This window comes from Rhinoraja longicauda, chromosome 13, assembly GCF_053455715.1.
Source record: "Rhinoraja longicauda isolate Sanriku21f chromosome 13, sRhiLon1.1, whole genome shotgun sequence".
Taxonomy (NCBI): domain Eukaryota; kingdom Metazoa; phylum Chordata; class Chondrichthyes; order Rajiformes; family Arhynchobatidae; genus Rhinoraja; species Rhinoraja longicauda.
The window spans coordinates 49,648,791-49,667,216 of NC_135965.1; the positions used below are offsets into that span (position 1 = coordinate 49,648,791).

General features: G+C 45.9%; 1 protein-coding gene across 3 annotated transcripts in view; it reads left to right on the forward strand.

Annotated features, from left to right (window-relative positions):
• pex5la (peroxisomal biogenesis factor 5-like a) overlaps nucleotides 1-18,426 on the forward strand; it is a 71,064-nt gene that overhangs the window by 25,974 nt on the left and 26,664 nt on the right. For 2 of the 3 annotated variants that reach the window (XM_078410925.1, XM_078410926.1), the window contains exons 2-3: nucleotides 7,197-7,308; nucleotides 14,349-14,558. In XM_078410925.1, the coding sequence (XP_078267051.1) occupies nucleotides 7,197-7,308; nucleotides 14,349-14,558 (322 nt within the window). The remainder of the gene's footprint in view (nucleotides 1-7,196; nucleotides 7,309-14,348; nucleotides 14,559-18,426) is intronic. The other variant, XM_078410927.1, reaches the window with a different exon arrangement.

Below are 18,426 nucleotides of genomic sequence, written 5' to 3' on the forward strand. Positions count from 1 at the left end.
TCAGCGGGTCAGGCAGCATCTGTGGAGAACGTGGATAGGTGACGTTTCACAGAGTGCTGGAGTAACTCAGCGGGTCAGGCAGCATCTGTGGAGAACGTGGATAGGTGACGTTTCACAGAGTGCTGGAGTAACTCAGCGGGTCAGGCAGCATCTGTGGAGAACGTGGATAGGTGACGTTTCACAGAGTGCTGGAGTAACTCAGCGGGTCAGGCAGCATCTGTGGAGAACGTGGATAGGTGACGTTTTGGATCGGGACCTTTCTTCGGTCCCGAAACGTCACCTATCCATGTTCCCCAGAGATACTACCTGACCTGCTGAGTTACACCAGGACTTTGGGTCCTTTTTTGTATTAACCAGCATTTGCAGTTCCTTGTTATACATTGGGGATAGGACAATGCCTGGCAAGTGATAGGTGGATAGAGGTGAGGGGGGGTGGGGGTTAATTGGCAGATGGGTGGACAAAGACTAGGGTGGTGGGGGCCTGGAACGCGCTGTCAGGGGTGGTGGTGGAGGCAGATACGATCGTGGCGATTAAGAAGCTTTAGATGGGCACATGGATGTGGAGGGAATGGAGGGTTATGGATCACATGCAGACAGAGTAGATTAGTTTATCTTGGCATTATGTCCAGTACAGACATACAGGGCCGAAGAGCCTGTTCCTGCACAGTTCTGATCTATGTTCTATGAATGTCACAAACTCAAAACTGTAGAATGGGGTATTGATAATTATTGATTTTTCATTGATCTGTTTGTCTAGTTTAGTTTAGTTTAGTTTAGAGATACAGCAGGGAAACAGGCCCTTCGGCCCACCGAGTCCGGACTGACCAGCGATCCCCGCACGCTAACGCTATTCTACACGCATTAGGGACAGTTTTACACTTATACCAAGCTAATTAACCTACGAACCGGCACGTCTTTGGAGTGTGGGAGGAAACCGAAGATCTCAGAGAAAACCCAGGCAGGTCACGGGGAGAACGTACAAACTCCGTGCAGACGGCGCCCGTAGTCGGGATGGAACCCGGGTCTCTGGCGCTGTGAGGCAGCAACTCTACCGCTGCACCACCGCATCTAAAGGAAAAGCTCTACTTTACTCAGTGTTCCAGCCAGACATTTTAATCACAGTCCCCCTTGTCGGAAAACCCTGTAACCAGAAACCTTGGCCTGCCATTCCTGACCCCTTTCAAACCGAAGATAGACACAAAATGCTGGTGGATCTCAGCGGGTCAGGCAGCATCTCGGGAGAGAAGGAATGGGTGACGTTTCGTGTCGACACCCATCTTCAGCCTGACCCGAAACGTCACCCATTCCTTCTCTCCAGAGATGCTGCCTGTCCCGCTGAGGTATTCCAGCATTTTGTGTCTACCTTCTTCAGACTTCTTCAGTCTCGACCTGAAACATGACACCCATTCCTTCCCTCCAGAGATGGATGCTGCCTGGCCCACTGAGTTACTCCAGCATTTTTGGTGTAAACTAGCATCTGCAGTTCCTCCCTACACATACCTCTTTAAACCATCTGCAACAACAGCTAGAATATTACACTTATTATAGACAATAGACAATAGACAATAGGTGCAGGAGGAGGCCATTCGGCCCTTCGAGCCTGTACGCACCGCCATTCAATGTGATCATGGCTGATCATTCTCAATCAGTACCCCGTTCCTGCCTTCTCCCCATACCCCCTGACTCCGCTATCCTTAAGAGCTCTATCTAGCTCTCTCTTGAATGTATTCAGAGAATTGGCCTCCACTGCCTTCTGAGGCAGAGAATTCCACAGATTCACAACTCTCTGACTGAAAAAGTTTTTCCTCATCTCTGTTCTAAATGGCCTACCCTTTATTCTTAACCTGTGGCCCCTGGTTCTGGATTCCCCAACATTGGGAACATGTTTCCTGCCTCTAACGTGTCCAACCCCTTAATAATCTTATACGTTTCGATAAGATCCCCTCTCATCCTTCTAAATTATACTTCAAATAACCTTTGCCTCGCCTCTCCCTCCATCCATCCATCCATCCACCCTTCCCAATGCTCCAACCAGTCTGACTGTCCTCAATTACATTTAATCTTGTCGTTACCTTCTCCAAGATAACCATGATTTGTTCTGCATTGTCCTTGATCTCCATCCCCTTTGTCTCGTTTTCACACCGCACACTTCCTCATCTCTGTACTTCCCTCTGCCGTGTCGTCAGTTTGAAGAAGGTCCCTGACCCGAAACGCCACCCGTTCCTTCCCTCCAGAGATGGATGCTGCCTGTCCCCGCTGAGTTACTCCAGCATTTTGTGTCTTTCTTCGGCGTAAACCAGCACCTGCAGTTCCTTCCGATAAAATATTAAACGTGTCTGTTGGAGCCCTCCAATCCACCGCCCGCCTTCAGTCATATCATTACAACTAATCCCCACACAACTCATGGCCCATTTTCCCTTATTCATCTTATTTTCCTTTCCAAATCACACAACTCTGCAGACAATAGACAATAGGTGCAGGAGTAGGACATTCGGTCACTCGAGCCAGCACCACCATTCAATGTAGTATAAGAAAATAACTGCAGATGCTGGTACAAATCGAAGGTATTTATTCACAAAATGCTGGAGTAACTCAGCAGGTCAGGCAGCATCTCAGGAGAGAAGGAATGGGTGACGTTTCGGGTCGAGACCCTTCTTCAGACTGATCATTCAATGTGATCATGGCTGATCATTCTCAATCAGTACCCCGTTCCTGCCTTCTCCCCATACCCCCTGACTCCGCTATCCTTAAGAGCTCTATCTAGCTCTCTCTTGAATGCATTCAGAGAATTGGCCTCCACTGCCTTCTGAGGCAGAGAATTCCACAGATTCACAACGATGGTTCCTCCAGTTGCCTGGAGATTTGATTTTGCAACGCGGCTATTTATTTGCCAGCATGATGCATCTGAAAATTGATTATATTTTCCATCCCGAGAATAGAACACGATTGCAACCATTTCCAGGTCACCTAGTGTCAGGTCAGAAACATGTCGAGTTACTTCCTGGCGTCAGTCACCCACACCCCATGGCACACCTTGATCGCCACCCACAGGGTGTCATGTCCCTTCCTACGAGGCCTCACCTTCGGGCACCTACAGGTAAGGCATCTTGTTCACCGTAAGATCATAAGGCCGTAAGTGACAGGAGCAGAATGAGTGAGGCCATTCGGCCCATCGAGTCCTTCTCCGCCATTCAATCTATCTCTCCCTCCTAACCCCTGTCTTCCCGCCAGAGGGCATGGCCTCAAAGTAAAAGGGGCTAGCGGAATCAAGGGGTATGGGGAGAAGGCAGGCACGGGGTACTGATTGTGGATGATCAGCCACGATCACGGTGAATGGCGGTGCTGGCTCAAAGGGCCAAATGGCCTCCTCCTGCACCTATTTTCTATGTTTCTATGCACCCTTACAAAGGAGATGGGGAGGAATTTCTTTAGTCAGAGGGCGGTGAATCTGCGGAATTCATTGCCACAGACGGCTGTGGAGGCCAGGTTATTGAATATTTTTAAGGTGGAGATTTACAGACTCGTGATTAGTGCGAGTATCAGGGGCTATGGGGGAGAAGGCAGGAGAATGGGGTTAGGAGGGAGAGATAGATCAGCCGTGATTGAATGGTGGAGGAGACATGATGGGCCGAATGGCCTCATTAGACAATAGGTGCAGGAGGAGGCCATTCGGCCCTTCGAGCCAGCACCGCCATTCAATGTGATCATGGCTGATCATTCTCAATCAGTACCCCGTTCCTGCCTTCTCCCCGTACCCCCTGACTCCGCTATCCTTAAAAGCTCTATCTAGCTCTCTCTTGAATGCATTCAGGGAATTGGCCTCCACTGCCTTCTGAGGCAGAGAATTCCACAGATTCACAACTCTCTGACTGAAAAAGTTTTTCCTTATCTCAGTTCTAAATGGCCTACCCCTTATTCTTTAACTGTGGCCCCTTGTTCTGGACTCCCCCAACATTGGGAACATGTTTCCTGCCTCTAACGTGTCCAACCCCTTAATAATCTTATGCGTTTCAATAAGATCCCTTCTCATCCTTCTAAATTCCAGTGTATACAAGCCTAGTCACTCCAATCTTTCAACATCATTCTGCTCCGAGAACCTATGAACTTATACCTAGGTTCAGATTTCACTGCTCATTTCCTTTCCTCCTTTATTGAAATTGTTTCTCCTTGAATAAAGTTTGTTTTAATGGAAGATCTGCAAGATTTAGTTAGAATTTATTTCTAGTGCAGCAATGGGTCAATTAAAGAAGCATATTCACTATAATGCTTAAGTTGAAGAACATTCAGTGCAATGACAGGTGTGCCCTCACACAACATGATGTTTTAGAAGGATGAGAGGAGATCTTATCGAAACGTATAAGATTATTAAGGGGTTGGACACGTTAGAGGCAGGAAACATGTTCCCAATGTTGGGGGAGTCCAGAACAAGGGGCCACCGTTTAAGAATAAGGGGTAGGCCATTTTGAACTGAGATGAGGAAAAACTTTTTCAGTCGGAGAGTTGTGAATCTGTGGAATTCTCTGCCTCAGAAGGCAGTGGAGGCCAATTCTCTGAATGCATTCAAGAGAGAGCTGGATAGAGCTCTTAAGGATAGCGGAGTCGGGGGGTATGGGGAGAAGACAGGAACGGGGTACTGATTGAGAATGATCACCATGATCACATTGAATGGCGGTGCTGGCTTGAAGGGCCGAATGGCCTCCTCCTGCACCTATTGTCTATTGTTTTACAGCAACAGAAAGAATCACCAGAGAACAGTAAAGGTGTTCAAAGATATTTTTATATGACAAGCCAAAGGAATAAAGATGACAATTTAAAAATAACGACAGTGCAAACAAACTACAAAAAGATTAGACGATAACCCGCAAGGTGTGAACAAGATAAGTGATTTAATATAATGTTTGTTTAATTCACTTCCGTTATGTTTAGCTTTGTATCACAGCCTCTCAGCAGGTGACAAGCTCGATTGCTGAAAACAAAGTCTCTCTTGCTCATAGCTCTGAGCTATTTCTGAATGATTTCTTCCATTTATTCCATAAGATTGTTAAGGGGTTGGACACACATTAGAGGCAGGAAACATGTTCCCAATGTTGGGGGAGTCCAGAACCAGGGGCCACAGTTTAAGAATAAGGGGTAGGCCATTTAGAACTGAGATGAGGAAAAACTTTTTCAGTCAGAGAGTTGTGAATCTGTGGAATTCTCTGCCTCAGAAGGCAGTGGAGGCCAATTCTCTGAATGCATTCAAGAGAGAGCTAGATAGAGCTCTTAAAGATAGCGGAGTCAGGGGGTATGGGGAGAAGGCAGGAACGGGGTACTGATTGAGAATGATCAGCCATGATCCCGGTGAATGGCGGTGCTGGCTCGAAGGGCCGAATGGCCTCCTCCTGCACCTATTGTCTATTGTCTATTGTTTCCAGCTTATGGTTATCCATTGCGTCCTGTGATATAATAAATAGGTCGGCACGGTGGCGCAGCGGTAGAGTTGCTGCCTCACAGCGCCAGAGACCCGGGTTCCATCCTGACTACGGGTGCTGTCTGCACGGAGTTTGTACGTGACCTTCGTGGGTTTCTCCGGGTGCTCCGGTTTCCTCCCACACTCCAAACACATGTAGATTTGTAGGTTAATTGGCTTCGGTTTAAAAATAAACATCGTAAATTCTCCCTAGTGGGCGTAGGATTTGTAAATGTCCCCAGTGTGGGACGAATAAAGGAATATATTATTATTAGGATAGTGTTAGTGTGCGGGGATCACTGGTCGGCGCGGACTCGGTGGGCCGAAGGGCCTGTTTCCACGCAGGATTCATCATAGGTTTAAATTGGGAGGGGGGGGGGGGGTGGGGGGGGGATATTTAGTAGGAACCTGAGGGGTAACTTTTTCGCACAAAGGGTGGTGGGTGTATGTAACGAGCTGTTGGAGGAGGTAGTTGAGGCTGGGACTATCCCAACTTTTAAGAAGTATTTAGAAAGGGACATGGATAGGACAGGTTTAAGAGGCATAAAGGGCCCAAACACAGGCAAGTGGGATTAGTTCATGTGGTAGGAGCAGAATTAGGCCATTCGGCCCATCAAGTCTACCCCACCATTCAATCATGGCTGATCCATCTTCCCTCTTAACCCTAATCTCCTAACCCCCGACACCCCTCAAACTAAAAGAAATTTGGCATTTAGTCAACTTAATCTGACTCGTGTAGATGGGACACGTTGGTCGGCATGAGCACGTTGGGCCGAAGGGCCTGTTTCCACATTGTATGACTCTGTGATGTGGGTGTACCTCAAAAGACCAGCATTTATTGCCTTTAAGGAGGTCGCCTTCTTCAGTATCTCTGGAGCTCTCCTCCACAGATGCTGCCTGACCCGCTGAGTTACTCCAGCACTTTGCATTCTACGCAAGATCCCGGCATCTGCAGTTCCTTATGCCTGCTGTGCTCTACTGTTCTATGTTTTGTACCAAATCACTTTGATTTGGTTTAGTTTAGCTTAGAGATACAGCGCGGAAACAGGCCCTTCGGCCCACCAAGTCCGCGCCGACCAGCGATCCCCACACACTAACACTATCCTACACACACTAGGGACAATTTACACTTATACCAAGTACACAAACCCAAGCCAATTAACCTACAAACCTGCACGTCTTTGGAGTGTGGGAGGAAACCGAAGGTCTAGGGGAATACCACGTGGTCACGCAGAGAACGTACAAACTCCGTACAGACAGCACCCGTAGTCAGGATTGAACCCGGGTTAACGATGGCTAATTGTATAATTCCCGCCCCCCACCTCTCTCAGTTGAGTTTATTGTCACGTGTACCGAGGTACAGTGAAAAGCTTTTGCTGCGCGCTAACCAGTCAGCAGAAAGACAATACATGATTGCAATTCTGAGGAAGGGTCTCGACCCAAAACGTCACCCATTCCTTCTCTCCAGAGGTGCTGCCTGACCCGCTGAGTTACTCCAGCTTTCTGTGTCCATCTTCGGTTTAAAACCAGCATCTGCAGTTCCTACCAACACATGATTACAATTGACCCCATTTACAGTACGCAGATGCATGATAAGAGAACGACGTTTAGTGCAGGGTAAAGCTAGCAAAGTCCGATCAAGGATAGTCCGAGGGTCACCGAGGAGGTAGACGGTGGTTCAGCACTGCTCTCTGGTTGTGGTGGGGTGGTTCAGTCTCTTAACTGCGGCTTTGCTCTCTATTTTTAGCTGGTGAATGAACAGCAGGAGAGCCGACCTCTCCTGAGCCCTTCAATCGATGACTTCCTGCTGGAAACAAAAACAGACAGCAACTCACATACAACGACATCAAACACAGCAGGTAACAGTGAGACTGGAGCAGCACCGAGCAACATGACATCCACGATAATCATCACCATCATATCTGCATGATTATATCATCATTATTACATTATATTAAATTATCATCATATTAAATTATCATTCTATTTTATATGCGACACATTATAATCATGCGATAAATTATAATTAAACAAAATTGTGTTGTATTTCAGATCAATATACAACAAATAACATATGATCACAATTAATAATAATAATAATGATGTTTATTATTATTAATTGTGATCATATGTTATTTGTTGTATATTGATCTGAAATACAACACAATTTTGTTTAATTATAAATATAATTATATATTTTTTAAATATTTAAGAATAATTATTATTGTAACAATAATAACAATAATAATCATTATTGTTATTATTGTTACAATAATAATTATTCTTAAATATTTAAAATATATATAATTATATTTATAATTAAACAAAATAATCATTATTGTTACAATAATAATTCTTCTTAAATATTAATCGTTATTGTTATTATTAATAATATTATTAATCAATAACAATAACAATGATTATTATTATTATTAATTGTGATCATATGTTATTTGTTGTATATTGATCTGAAATACAACACAATTTTGTTTAATTATAAATATAATTAGATATGTTTTAAATATTTAAGAAGAATTATAATAATAATAATAACAATAACAATAATAATCATTTTTGTTATTGTTATTATTCACAATATTATTGTTAATAATAATAATATTCATGATAATGATGATGATGATTATTATTATTAATAATATCAATAAATATTAAACATATATTTATATTTATAATTATACAAATTGTGTTGCATTTCAGATCAATACACAACAAATAACATATGACCACAATTTGCTGGAGTAACTCAGCGGGACAGAAAGCATCTCTGGAGAGAAGGAATGGGAGACATTTCGAGTTTACTAAATGTTCCTCAGTCTTAAGAAGGGTCTCGACCTGAAACGTCACCCATTCCTTCACTCCAGAGATGCTGCCTGACCTGCTGAGTTACTCCAGCGTTTAGTGTCTACCTTCGGTTTAAACCAGCATCTGCGGTTCCTTCCGACAAATAACATAATCAGCCTGTGTTTTTGGAAATTGGAATTAATCTTTATGATAATTGCAATGTAATCAGTATCTAATAAGCTTGTGTTTTGGTGCCATTAATGCAACATTATTAAGGTTTTCTTGATGGAATGCAATCTGAAACTGGAGAGGTGTATGTTCTGTGGATGTTATAGAGAGGGCAGCACGGTGGTGCAGCGGGTAGAGCTGCTGCCTCACAGCTCCAGAGGAGAGGCCCAGATTTGATCCTGACTCCGGGCGCTGTCTGTGTGGAGTTTGTACGTTCTCCCCGTGACCTGCGTGGGTTTCCTCCGGGTGCTCCGGTTTCCTCCCACACTCCAAAGACGTGCAGGTTTGTAGGTTGATTGACTTTTTGTAAATTGTTCCTAGTGTGTAGGATAGATCTAGTGTACAGGGTGTTCGATTCAGCGGGCTCAGTGAGCCGAAGGGCCTATTTCCACGCTGTATCTAGAAACTAAACTCAAATACATTTGGCATTCAGTCTAACTAATCTGGGTTGTCTTTTACCCCACATGATCTGCCTTATGTCTGCGGTGTTCTCAGATGGCCATGTCCTTCAATCACTGATCTGCCTAGTGTTAGTTTAGTTTAGAGATACAGCGCGGAAACAGGCCCTTCGGCCCACTGGGTCCGTGCCGACCAGCGATCCCCACACACTAACAGTATCCTAGACCCACTAGGGAGAATTTTTACATTTGCCCAGCCAATTAACCTACAAACCTGCACGTCTTTGGAGTGTGGGAGGAAACTGAAGATCTCGGAGAAAACCCACGCAGGTCACGGGGAGAACGTGCAAACTCCGTACAGACAGCGCCCGTAATCGGGATGGAACCCGGGTCTCTGGTGCTGCAAGTGGTGTAAGGCAGCAACTCTACCGCTGCGCCACCGTGCCGCACTGGTGATTCTGGGTACTCTGTAAGGTAAAGCCAACAGTTTGGAACTCGGTGAGCCAAGGAATTCAGGTCAGTGTGAGCATCATTAATTTATCATGATCTACATTCAGATCAAAGCAACGTAAGTGTTCTATTTAAAACCGATCGTTAAAAGCCTCACGATTAATCTTGCCATGCAAGACATGTGCATGATAAATAATTCTGAAGATAGACATAAACGCTGGAGTAACTCAGCGGGACAGGCAGCATCTCTGGAGGGAAGGAATGGGCGACGTTTTGTGTCGAGACCCTTCTTCAGACTGAGGAACATTTAATAAATAATTCTGTTCATTTAGCATTAAACGTGCTTAGTCTAATTGGTGAAGTATTGTATATCGTTGAGTTTTCCGCTGACTGGTTAGCACGCAACAAAAGCTTTTCACTGTACCTCGGTACACGTGACAATAATAATCTAATCTCTAAACTCTAATGTGCCTGTAAAGCTGCAGCAAGTAAGAATTTCATTGTTAAGACAGAACAGGCCCAGGACAGCAACAGGCCCTTCGGCCCATATTGTGTGTGCCCAACATGATGCCAAGACCAACTCTTATCTGCCTGCATATAATCCACACCACTGATACATGATTACAATCAAGACGCAGATGGACACAAAATGCTGGAGTAACTCAGCAAGTCAGGCAGCATCTGTGGAGAACATGGATAGGTGACGTTTCACAGAGTGCTGGAGTAACTCAGCGAGTCAGGCAGCATCTGTGGAGAACATGGATAGGTGACGTTTCACAGAGTGCTGGAGTAACTTAGCGGGTCAGGCAGCATCTCTGGAGACCATGGATAGGTGATGTTTCACAGAGTGCTGGAGTAACTTAGCGGGTCAGGCAGCATCTCTGGAGAACATGGATGGGTGATGTTTCAGATTGAGACCTTTCTTTAGACTCATCTTTGAGGGGCTTGACTCCAAACATCATCTATTCCTTTTGTCCAGAGATGCTGCCTGACCTGCTGAGTTACTCCAGCACACTGTGTCTGTCTTCAGTGTAAACCAGCATCCACAGTTCCTTCCTATCACTTGCTAGGCTTTGGCCCAACCCCCATTTCTCTTTTCCAGATTTATCCCCTGGGCTTGTAGGGTCACAGAGTGATACAGTGTGGAAACAGGCCCTTCAACTAGTCCCACTTGCCTGAACTTGGTCCATAACCCTCCAAACCTGGCCTATCCATGTACCTGTCTCTGTTTCTTAAATGTTGGGATAGTCCCAGCCTCAACTACCTCCCCTGGCAGCTCGTTCCACACACCCACCACCCTCTGTGTGAAGTGCAAAATCAGTCCCAACCCGAAACATCGTCTGTCTGTGCCCTCCACAGATGCTGACTGACCCGCTGAGTTCATCCAGCATTTTGTGTCTATCCTGGCAAGTGATAGGTGGATACAGGTGAGGGGGAGGTGGGGGGGGGGGGAGTTTATCAAAAGTTAATTTTATTAAAAATTACCCAATATTAATCTAGCAAATTACACCACTTTGTTAGTTCAACCTAAATATTTTGCCTTGCAACAACTGACAATACTAAAGACCAAAGAATGACTTGGGCAGTCGAACCAGGGCAGGACTTTCACGGTGAATGGTAGAGCTCTGGGAAGTGTTGTGGAGCAGAGGGATCTAGGAGCGCAGGTATACAGTTCCCTGAAAGTGGTGTCACAGGTAGACAGGGAGTGATGGAGAGCTGAGGGAGCTTGCAGTGCAGGTATACAGTTCCCTGAACGTGGTGTCACAGGTAGACGGGTAGTGTTGTAGAGCAGGGGGATCTCGGAGCGCAGGAACATCATTCCTTGAAAGTGGCGTCACAGGTAGATGGGGTGACCAAAAAGGCTTTCAGTACATTGGCCTTCATCACTCAGGGTAATGAGTATAGACAATAGACAATAGACAATAGGTGCAGGAGGAGGCCATTCGGCCCTTCGAGCCAGCACCACCATTCAATGTGATCATGGCTGATCATTCTCAATCAGTACCCCGTTCCTGCCATCTCCCCATACCCCCTGACTCCGCTATCCTTAAGAGCTCTATCTAGCTCTCTCTTGAATGCATTCATTAGAATTGGCCTCCACTGCCTTCTGAGGCAGAGAATTCCACAGATTCACAACTCTCTGACTGAAAAGGTTTTTCCTCATCTCCGTTCTAAATGGCCTACCCCTTATTCTTAAACTGTGGCCCCTGGTTCTGGACTCCCCCAACATTGGGAACACGTTTCCTGCCTCTAACGTGTCCAACCCCTTAATAATCTCATATGTTTTGATAAGATCCCCTCTCATACTTCTAAATTCCAGTGTATACAAGCCTAGTCGCTCCAGTCTTTCAACATATGACAGTCCCGCCATTCCGGGAATTAGCCTAGTGAACCTACGCTGCACGCCCTCAATAGCAAGAATATCCTTCCTCAAATTTGGAGCCCAAAACTGCACACAGTACTCCAGGTTCGGTCTCACTTGGGCCCTGTACAACTGCAGAAGGGCCTCTTTGCTCCTATACTCAACTCCCCTTGTTATGAAGGCCAACATTCCATTGGCTTTCTTCACTGCCCGCTGTACCTGCATGCTTCCTTTCGGTGACTGATGCACTAGGACATCCAGATCTCGTTGTACGCCCCCTTTTCCTAACTTGGGAGGTTGGGATATTTTGTTACAGTTGTACAAAACGTAGTTGAGGCCGCATTTATCTTGTTCATTTTTGGTAACCCTGCTGTTGTTAAGCTGGAAGAAAGCACAGGCAGGATTTACAAGGGTGTTGCCAGGACTCGAGGGTGAGACTAGAATAGACGATGTATCTTGGTCGGCATGGGCCATAGGGCCTGTTTCCCTGCTGTAAGACTCTGTGACTCCAAATCATGAGATTAATGCAACAGATTCTCAAAGAGTGTGTAGAACAATTTCAACGACAAGTATAACTGCAGCTAAGACAACAACATATGACATGGGACACAAGAATATATGATACAAACAGTGAATATTAAGCATTATATATATTTTGTGTCTGAACTCCTGAAACAAACCAGAAGAACAATTTAAACAAGACTTTGGGATGTGGGAGGAAACCGGAGCACCTGAGTATTGTGTTCTCGAATTTAACCCGAGTGAAATATATTTTAAAAATAACTTTGGTTTTCTGCTGAGGAGCATTTCTTTGATCTGGAAGGCCACGGTGACAAGGAACACGTGCTCTTGAGTTAAGGCGAAGGTGTTGAACCATTTTTCTCTGCCCGCAAACTATTCCTAGCCTGACATCCCCACTGGGAGAATGAAAACACACGTGTAACATGCTTATGAAGCATGGTGGCGCAGCGGTAGAGTTGCTGCCTCTCAGCGCCAGAGACCCGGGTTCAATCCCGACTACAGGCGCCGTCTGTACGGCGTTTGTACGTTCTCCCGGTGACCTGCGTGGGTTTTCTCCGGGCGCTCCGGTTTCCTCCCACACTCCGAAGACGTGCAGGTTTGTAGGTTAATTGGCTTGGTATAAATGTGAATTGTCCCTAGTGTGTGTAGGATAGTGTTAATGTGCGGGGATCGCTGGTCGGCATGGACTCGGTGGGCCGAAGGGCCTGTTTCCGCGCTGTATCACAAAACCGAACTATAGTAACTATCGGATTTTTAAAGTTGTGTCATTTATCCTAATGTTTATGTGGAGCTTGAAGGTAATTTATATGTGTCTGCTTCACATTGCTGGTTTGGAAACACTGCGTACATCAGAAGTTAGGCCCACTGCGCGCAGTATCCCAGTCTTTCCGTTACATGTTTGCAGACTTGTACAGTCAATGTTCCAGAAATTTCTGTCATCCCCGGACAAAATCTACGCCCCTGAGAACTAATCTTAAAGATAAAAAACAGAGAGGCTGAAATGCTGTCATCAAAATATTTCCCAAAGAAAAAACCGATGTAAGTCAACTGGCACGGTGGCGCAGCGGGTAGAGCTGCTGCTTCACAGCGCCAGAGACCCGGGTTCCATCCAGACCTCGGGTGCCGTCTGTGTGTGTGGAGTTTGCACGTTCTCCCTGTGACCCGCGTGGGTTTCCTCCGGGCGCTCCGGTTTCCTCCCACATCCCAAAGACGTGCGGGTTTGTCGGCTAATCGGCCCCTCTGTAAATTACTCCTAGTGTGTGTCGGGAGTGGATGAGAAAGTGGGATAACATTATTGATCGAGTGTGCGAACGGGTGATCGATGGTCAATAGACAATAGGTGCAGGAGGAGGCCATTCGGCCCTTCGAGCCTGTACGCACCGCCATTCAATGTGATCATGGCTGATCATTCTCAATCAGTACCCCGTTCCTGCCTTCTCCCCATACCCCCTGACTCCACTATCCTTAAGAGCTCTATCGAGCTCTCTCTTGAATGCATTCAGAGAATTGGCCTCCACTGCCTTCTGAGGCAGAGAATTCCACAGATTCATAACTCTCTGACTGTAAGTTTTTCCTCATTTCCGTTGTAAATGGCCTACCCCTTATTCTTAAACTGTGGCCCCTGGTTCTGGACTCCCCCAACATTGGGAACATGTTTCCTGCCTCTAACGTGTCCAACCCCTTAATAATCTTATACGTTTCGATAAGATCCCCTCTCATCCTTCTAAATTCCAGTGTATACAAGCCTAGTCGCTCCAGTCTTTCAACATACGACAGTCCCGCCATTCCGGGAATTAACCTAGTAAACCTACGCTGCACGCCCTCAGCGTGGGCTCGATGGGACAAAGGGCCTGTTTCCATGCTGTATCTCTAAACCAAACTAAAGTAATTGCTCTGATTCCATCCCCCCCCCCCCCCATCCCAAAGACGTGCGGGTTTGTAGGTTAATCGTTTCCTTCAAATTGCTCATGGGACATGGAACATAGAACTAGTGTGAAGGGGTGATCAATGGTCAGCGTGGACCCGGTGGGCCGAAGCTGTCTCCACGAGGTATCTTTCAATCAATCGATCGGTCAAAACGTTACGAAGTTGGCACAGTGTCCATTGACGTTTTTAATAACGGCGTTTAATATTGCAGTTCTGTCACCAACGCTGGACCTCATGGACCTTATGAAGCCAGTGATGACAAGCAATAGTAAGACAAGGAAATCTGAAGTGACCTCCCGAGGTGAAGCGTCTAAACCTGCCTCCTTTAGGAAAGACCAAGATGACACCGATCTAATCAAAGTAGAAACTGAGCAGAATACTCAGAGTGTCAAACCCCCACTTAGACCCTCCTTGGATGCTGGTATGAACCAAACAAATCCTGAATTCTTTCATTATATCCTGTGGACATTAACATTATTATAAGTTCCCCGACCACTCTGGCTAGACGTTTACATTTTAGGTGACCTATGCAGTCTCGACCCAGAACCTCACCTCTTCCTTCTCTCCAGTGATGCCGCCTGTCCAGCCTTTCGTGTCTGTCTTAGATTTTACATGAACTGAGTAATCCTTAGGAAACGGCACCTCAATGTATAAGGGTGCAGACATTTAATTCTATGTGTTCTCCACAACTGCTGATCGTGCCATCTACGTTCTTGTCTAAACCATTGAGTTAGATGACAAACAGCGATGGGCCCAGCACCGAACCCTGAGGTACGCCCCTAGTCACAGGCCTCCAGTCTGAAAAGCAACCTTCCCGGAGAAGGCTCTCGTCCCAAAGCCTCTCCCATTCCTTCTCTCCAGAGATGCTGCCTGTCCCACTGAGTCACTCCACCGTTTCAATAGACAATAGACAATAGGTGCAGGAGGAGGCCATTCGGCCCTTCGAGCCAGCACCGCCATTCAATGCGATCATGGCTGATCACTCTCAATCAGTACCCCGTTCCTGCCTTCTCCCCATATCCCCTCACTCCGCTATCCTTAAGAGCTCTATCCAGCTCTCTCTTGAAAGCATCCAACGAACTGGCCTCCACTGCCTTCTGAGGCAGAGAATTCCACACCTTCACCACTCTCTGACTGAAAAAGTTCTTCCTCATCTCCGTTCTAAATGGCCTACCCCTTATTCTTAAACTGTGGCCCCTTGTTCTGGACTCCCCCAACATTGGGAACATGTTTCCTGCCTCTAATGTGTCCAATCCCCTAATTATCTTATATGTTTCAATAAGATCCCCCCTCATCCTTCTAAATTCCAGCATTTTGTGCCCGTCTCCAGTGTAAACCAGCATCTGCAGTTCCTTCCTTCCACCGTCACCCTCTGCTTCCCTCCATGGAGCCAATTTGCAAAAGATTCAGCTATCTCTCCATGGATCCCAGGCGATCATAACCTTCCAGAGCGGCCTACCATGTGGAACCTTGTCGAAGCCCTTCCTGAAATCCATGTACACAACATCTACAGCTCTGCCTTCATCAACCATTTTGGTTGCATCTTCAGAAAACTCCATCAGATTTGTGAGACACGACGTCCCACATACAAAGCCATGCTGACTATCCCTAATCAGCACAAGTCCATCTAAATGCCTGTATATCCTCACCCTCAGAACGGTGCTGATTCAAATGTTCAGTCTTCCAGATTTTTCTGACTTTTTACATTTTTTATTTCTTGTTACTTTGTGCCTTTAATCATTTTTACTTTCGCAACACAATGCTGACAAAATTAAATGTTTGAGCATAAAAGAATTAAAATTATTTAGTAAATAAAACGAACCATATTGTTTCTGCATTTACATATCCTATTTCTTTTCATTTTGAAATTAATATGCCTTTTTCATTTCATAGATCATGAATGATGCTTGTCTTTATTTGTTCGATATGTATTTTTATAGACATTTGCTTAAATATAGGCAACATTTGGACTTTTACAGTGCAGAAGTTGCTTTATTTGACGAAGCTCATGAATTTTGAGTTGAGTTTAGTTTAGAGGTACAGCGCGGAAACAGGCCCTTCGGCCCACCCGAGTCCGTGCTGCCCAGCGATGCCCGCACACTAACACGATCCCACTCACACTAGGAACAATTTACATTTATATAAGGCTAATTAACCCACAAACCTGCACGTCTTTGGAGTGTGGGAGGAAACCAACATCTCGGATAAAAACCCACGCAGGTCACGGGGAGAAGGTACAAACTCCGTGCAGACAGCACCCGTAGTCAGGATGGAACCCGGGTCTCTGGCGCTGTGAGGCAGCAACTCTACCGCTGCGCCACCGCGCCGGCCCACCAGCCTGAGTAACTCATGGAATGAATAACTTCAATTATAGTAGAACCAAAAAGTAATTAGTGCAGGAAAATCATATGACAATAGACAATAGACAATAGACAATAGACAATAGGTGCAGGAGGAGGCCATTCGGCCCTTTGAGCCAGCACCGCCATTCAATGTGATCATGGCTGATTATTCTCAATCAGTTCCCCGTTCCTGCCTTCTCCCCATACCCCCTGACTCCACTATCCTTAAGAGCTCTATCTAGCTCTCTCTTGAATGCATTCAGAGAATTGGCCTCCACTGCCTTCTGAGGCAGAGAATACCACAGATTCACAACTCTCTGACTGAAAAAGTTTTTCCTTATCTCAGTTCTAAATGGCCGACCCCTTATTCTTAAACTGTGGCCCCTGGTTCTGACTCCCCCAACATTGGGAACATGTTTCCTACGTCTAACGTGTCCAACCCCTTAATAATCTTATACGTTTCGATAAGATCTCCTCTCATCCTTCTAAATTTGCCTAGAAATTGTTTACCCTCTTTGGCATGATAATCGTTTGCTAAGTTTAGTTTAGTTTAGAGATACAGCATGGAAACAGGCCCTTCGGCCCACCGCTGACCATCGATCTCCCGTTCACACACTAGTTCCGTGTTATCCCACTTTCTCATCCACTCCCTACACACTAGGGGGCAATTTACAAAGGGGCCGGTTAACCTACAAACCCGCACGTCTTCGGGACGTGGGGGGAAACTGGAGCGCCCTGGAGGAAACCCGCGTGGTCACAGGGACAACGTGCAAACTCCACACAGACAGACAGCACCCGAGGTCAGGATTGAACCTGGGTCTCTGGCGCTGTGAGGCAGAGGCTCTACCCGCTTTCGCCACCGTGCCGCCCCAGGCAGTCATCTATCAATTATCACTGATTTAAGATTATGCTAACATTGCTGGGATTTTTTTCATCCTTGTTTTGTTGTTTTGAATAACCATTGGATAAGATGGGATTCATGATGTGACGTGTATTCCATTTTAGAAATAAGGAACTGCAGATGCAGGTTTACAACAACAAAAAAGATACAGAGTGCTGGAGTAACTAAGCGGGTCAGGCAGCATCTCTGGAGTACATGGATAGGTGATGATTCGGGTTGGATCCTGCTTCAGAATGTCCCGACCTGAAACGTCACCTATCCATGTTCTCCAGAGATGCTGCCTGACCCGCTGAGTTACTCCAGCACTCTGTGAAACGTCACCCATCCATGTTCTCCAGAGATGCTGCCTGACCCGCTGAGTTACTCCGGCACTCTGTGAAACGTCACCTATCCATGTTCTCCAGAGATGCTGCCTGACCCACTGAGTTACTCCAGCACTCTGTGTCATTAAATATTAATATTGTGGTTGGCTAAATTCAGTCGTGCTGTGTCAGGTGTAACATGTTCATCTGTGAAGGACTCTGGGTGAAGAATTTGCTGTCTTTTTAAAGTCACACACAGTGAGCCTTCATACTGTGGCATTAATGCAGTAGAAATGTCAATGAAGATTAATAAATGTGAACTTTGGCCAGGTAAAGCATTTAAAAATAGCATATTACATTTCTAAGTAAATCAATTCTGGAGTCATAGAGTGATACAGTGTGGAAACAGGCCCCTCGGCCCAACTTGCCCACACCGGCCAACATGTCCCAGCTACACTAGTCCCACCTGCCCGCATTTGGTCCATATCCCCCCCAAACCCGTCCTATCCATGTACCTGTCTAACTGCTTCTTAAACGTTGGGATAGTCCAAGCTTCAACTACCTCCTCCGGCAGCTCGTTCCATTCACCTGTGTGTGAAAAAACAACAAAATAGGGTTAATGTTTGGGAAAAACCTAAGTAGAGTTATTGGAACGTACAGCACAGCATAGGGACAGGCCCTTCGGCCCACAATGTCCATGCTGCCACGGGACAATTTGCAAGGAAATTGTGAAAACGATACGTT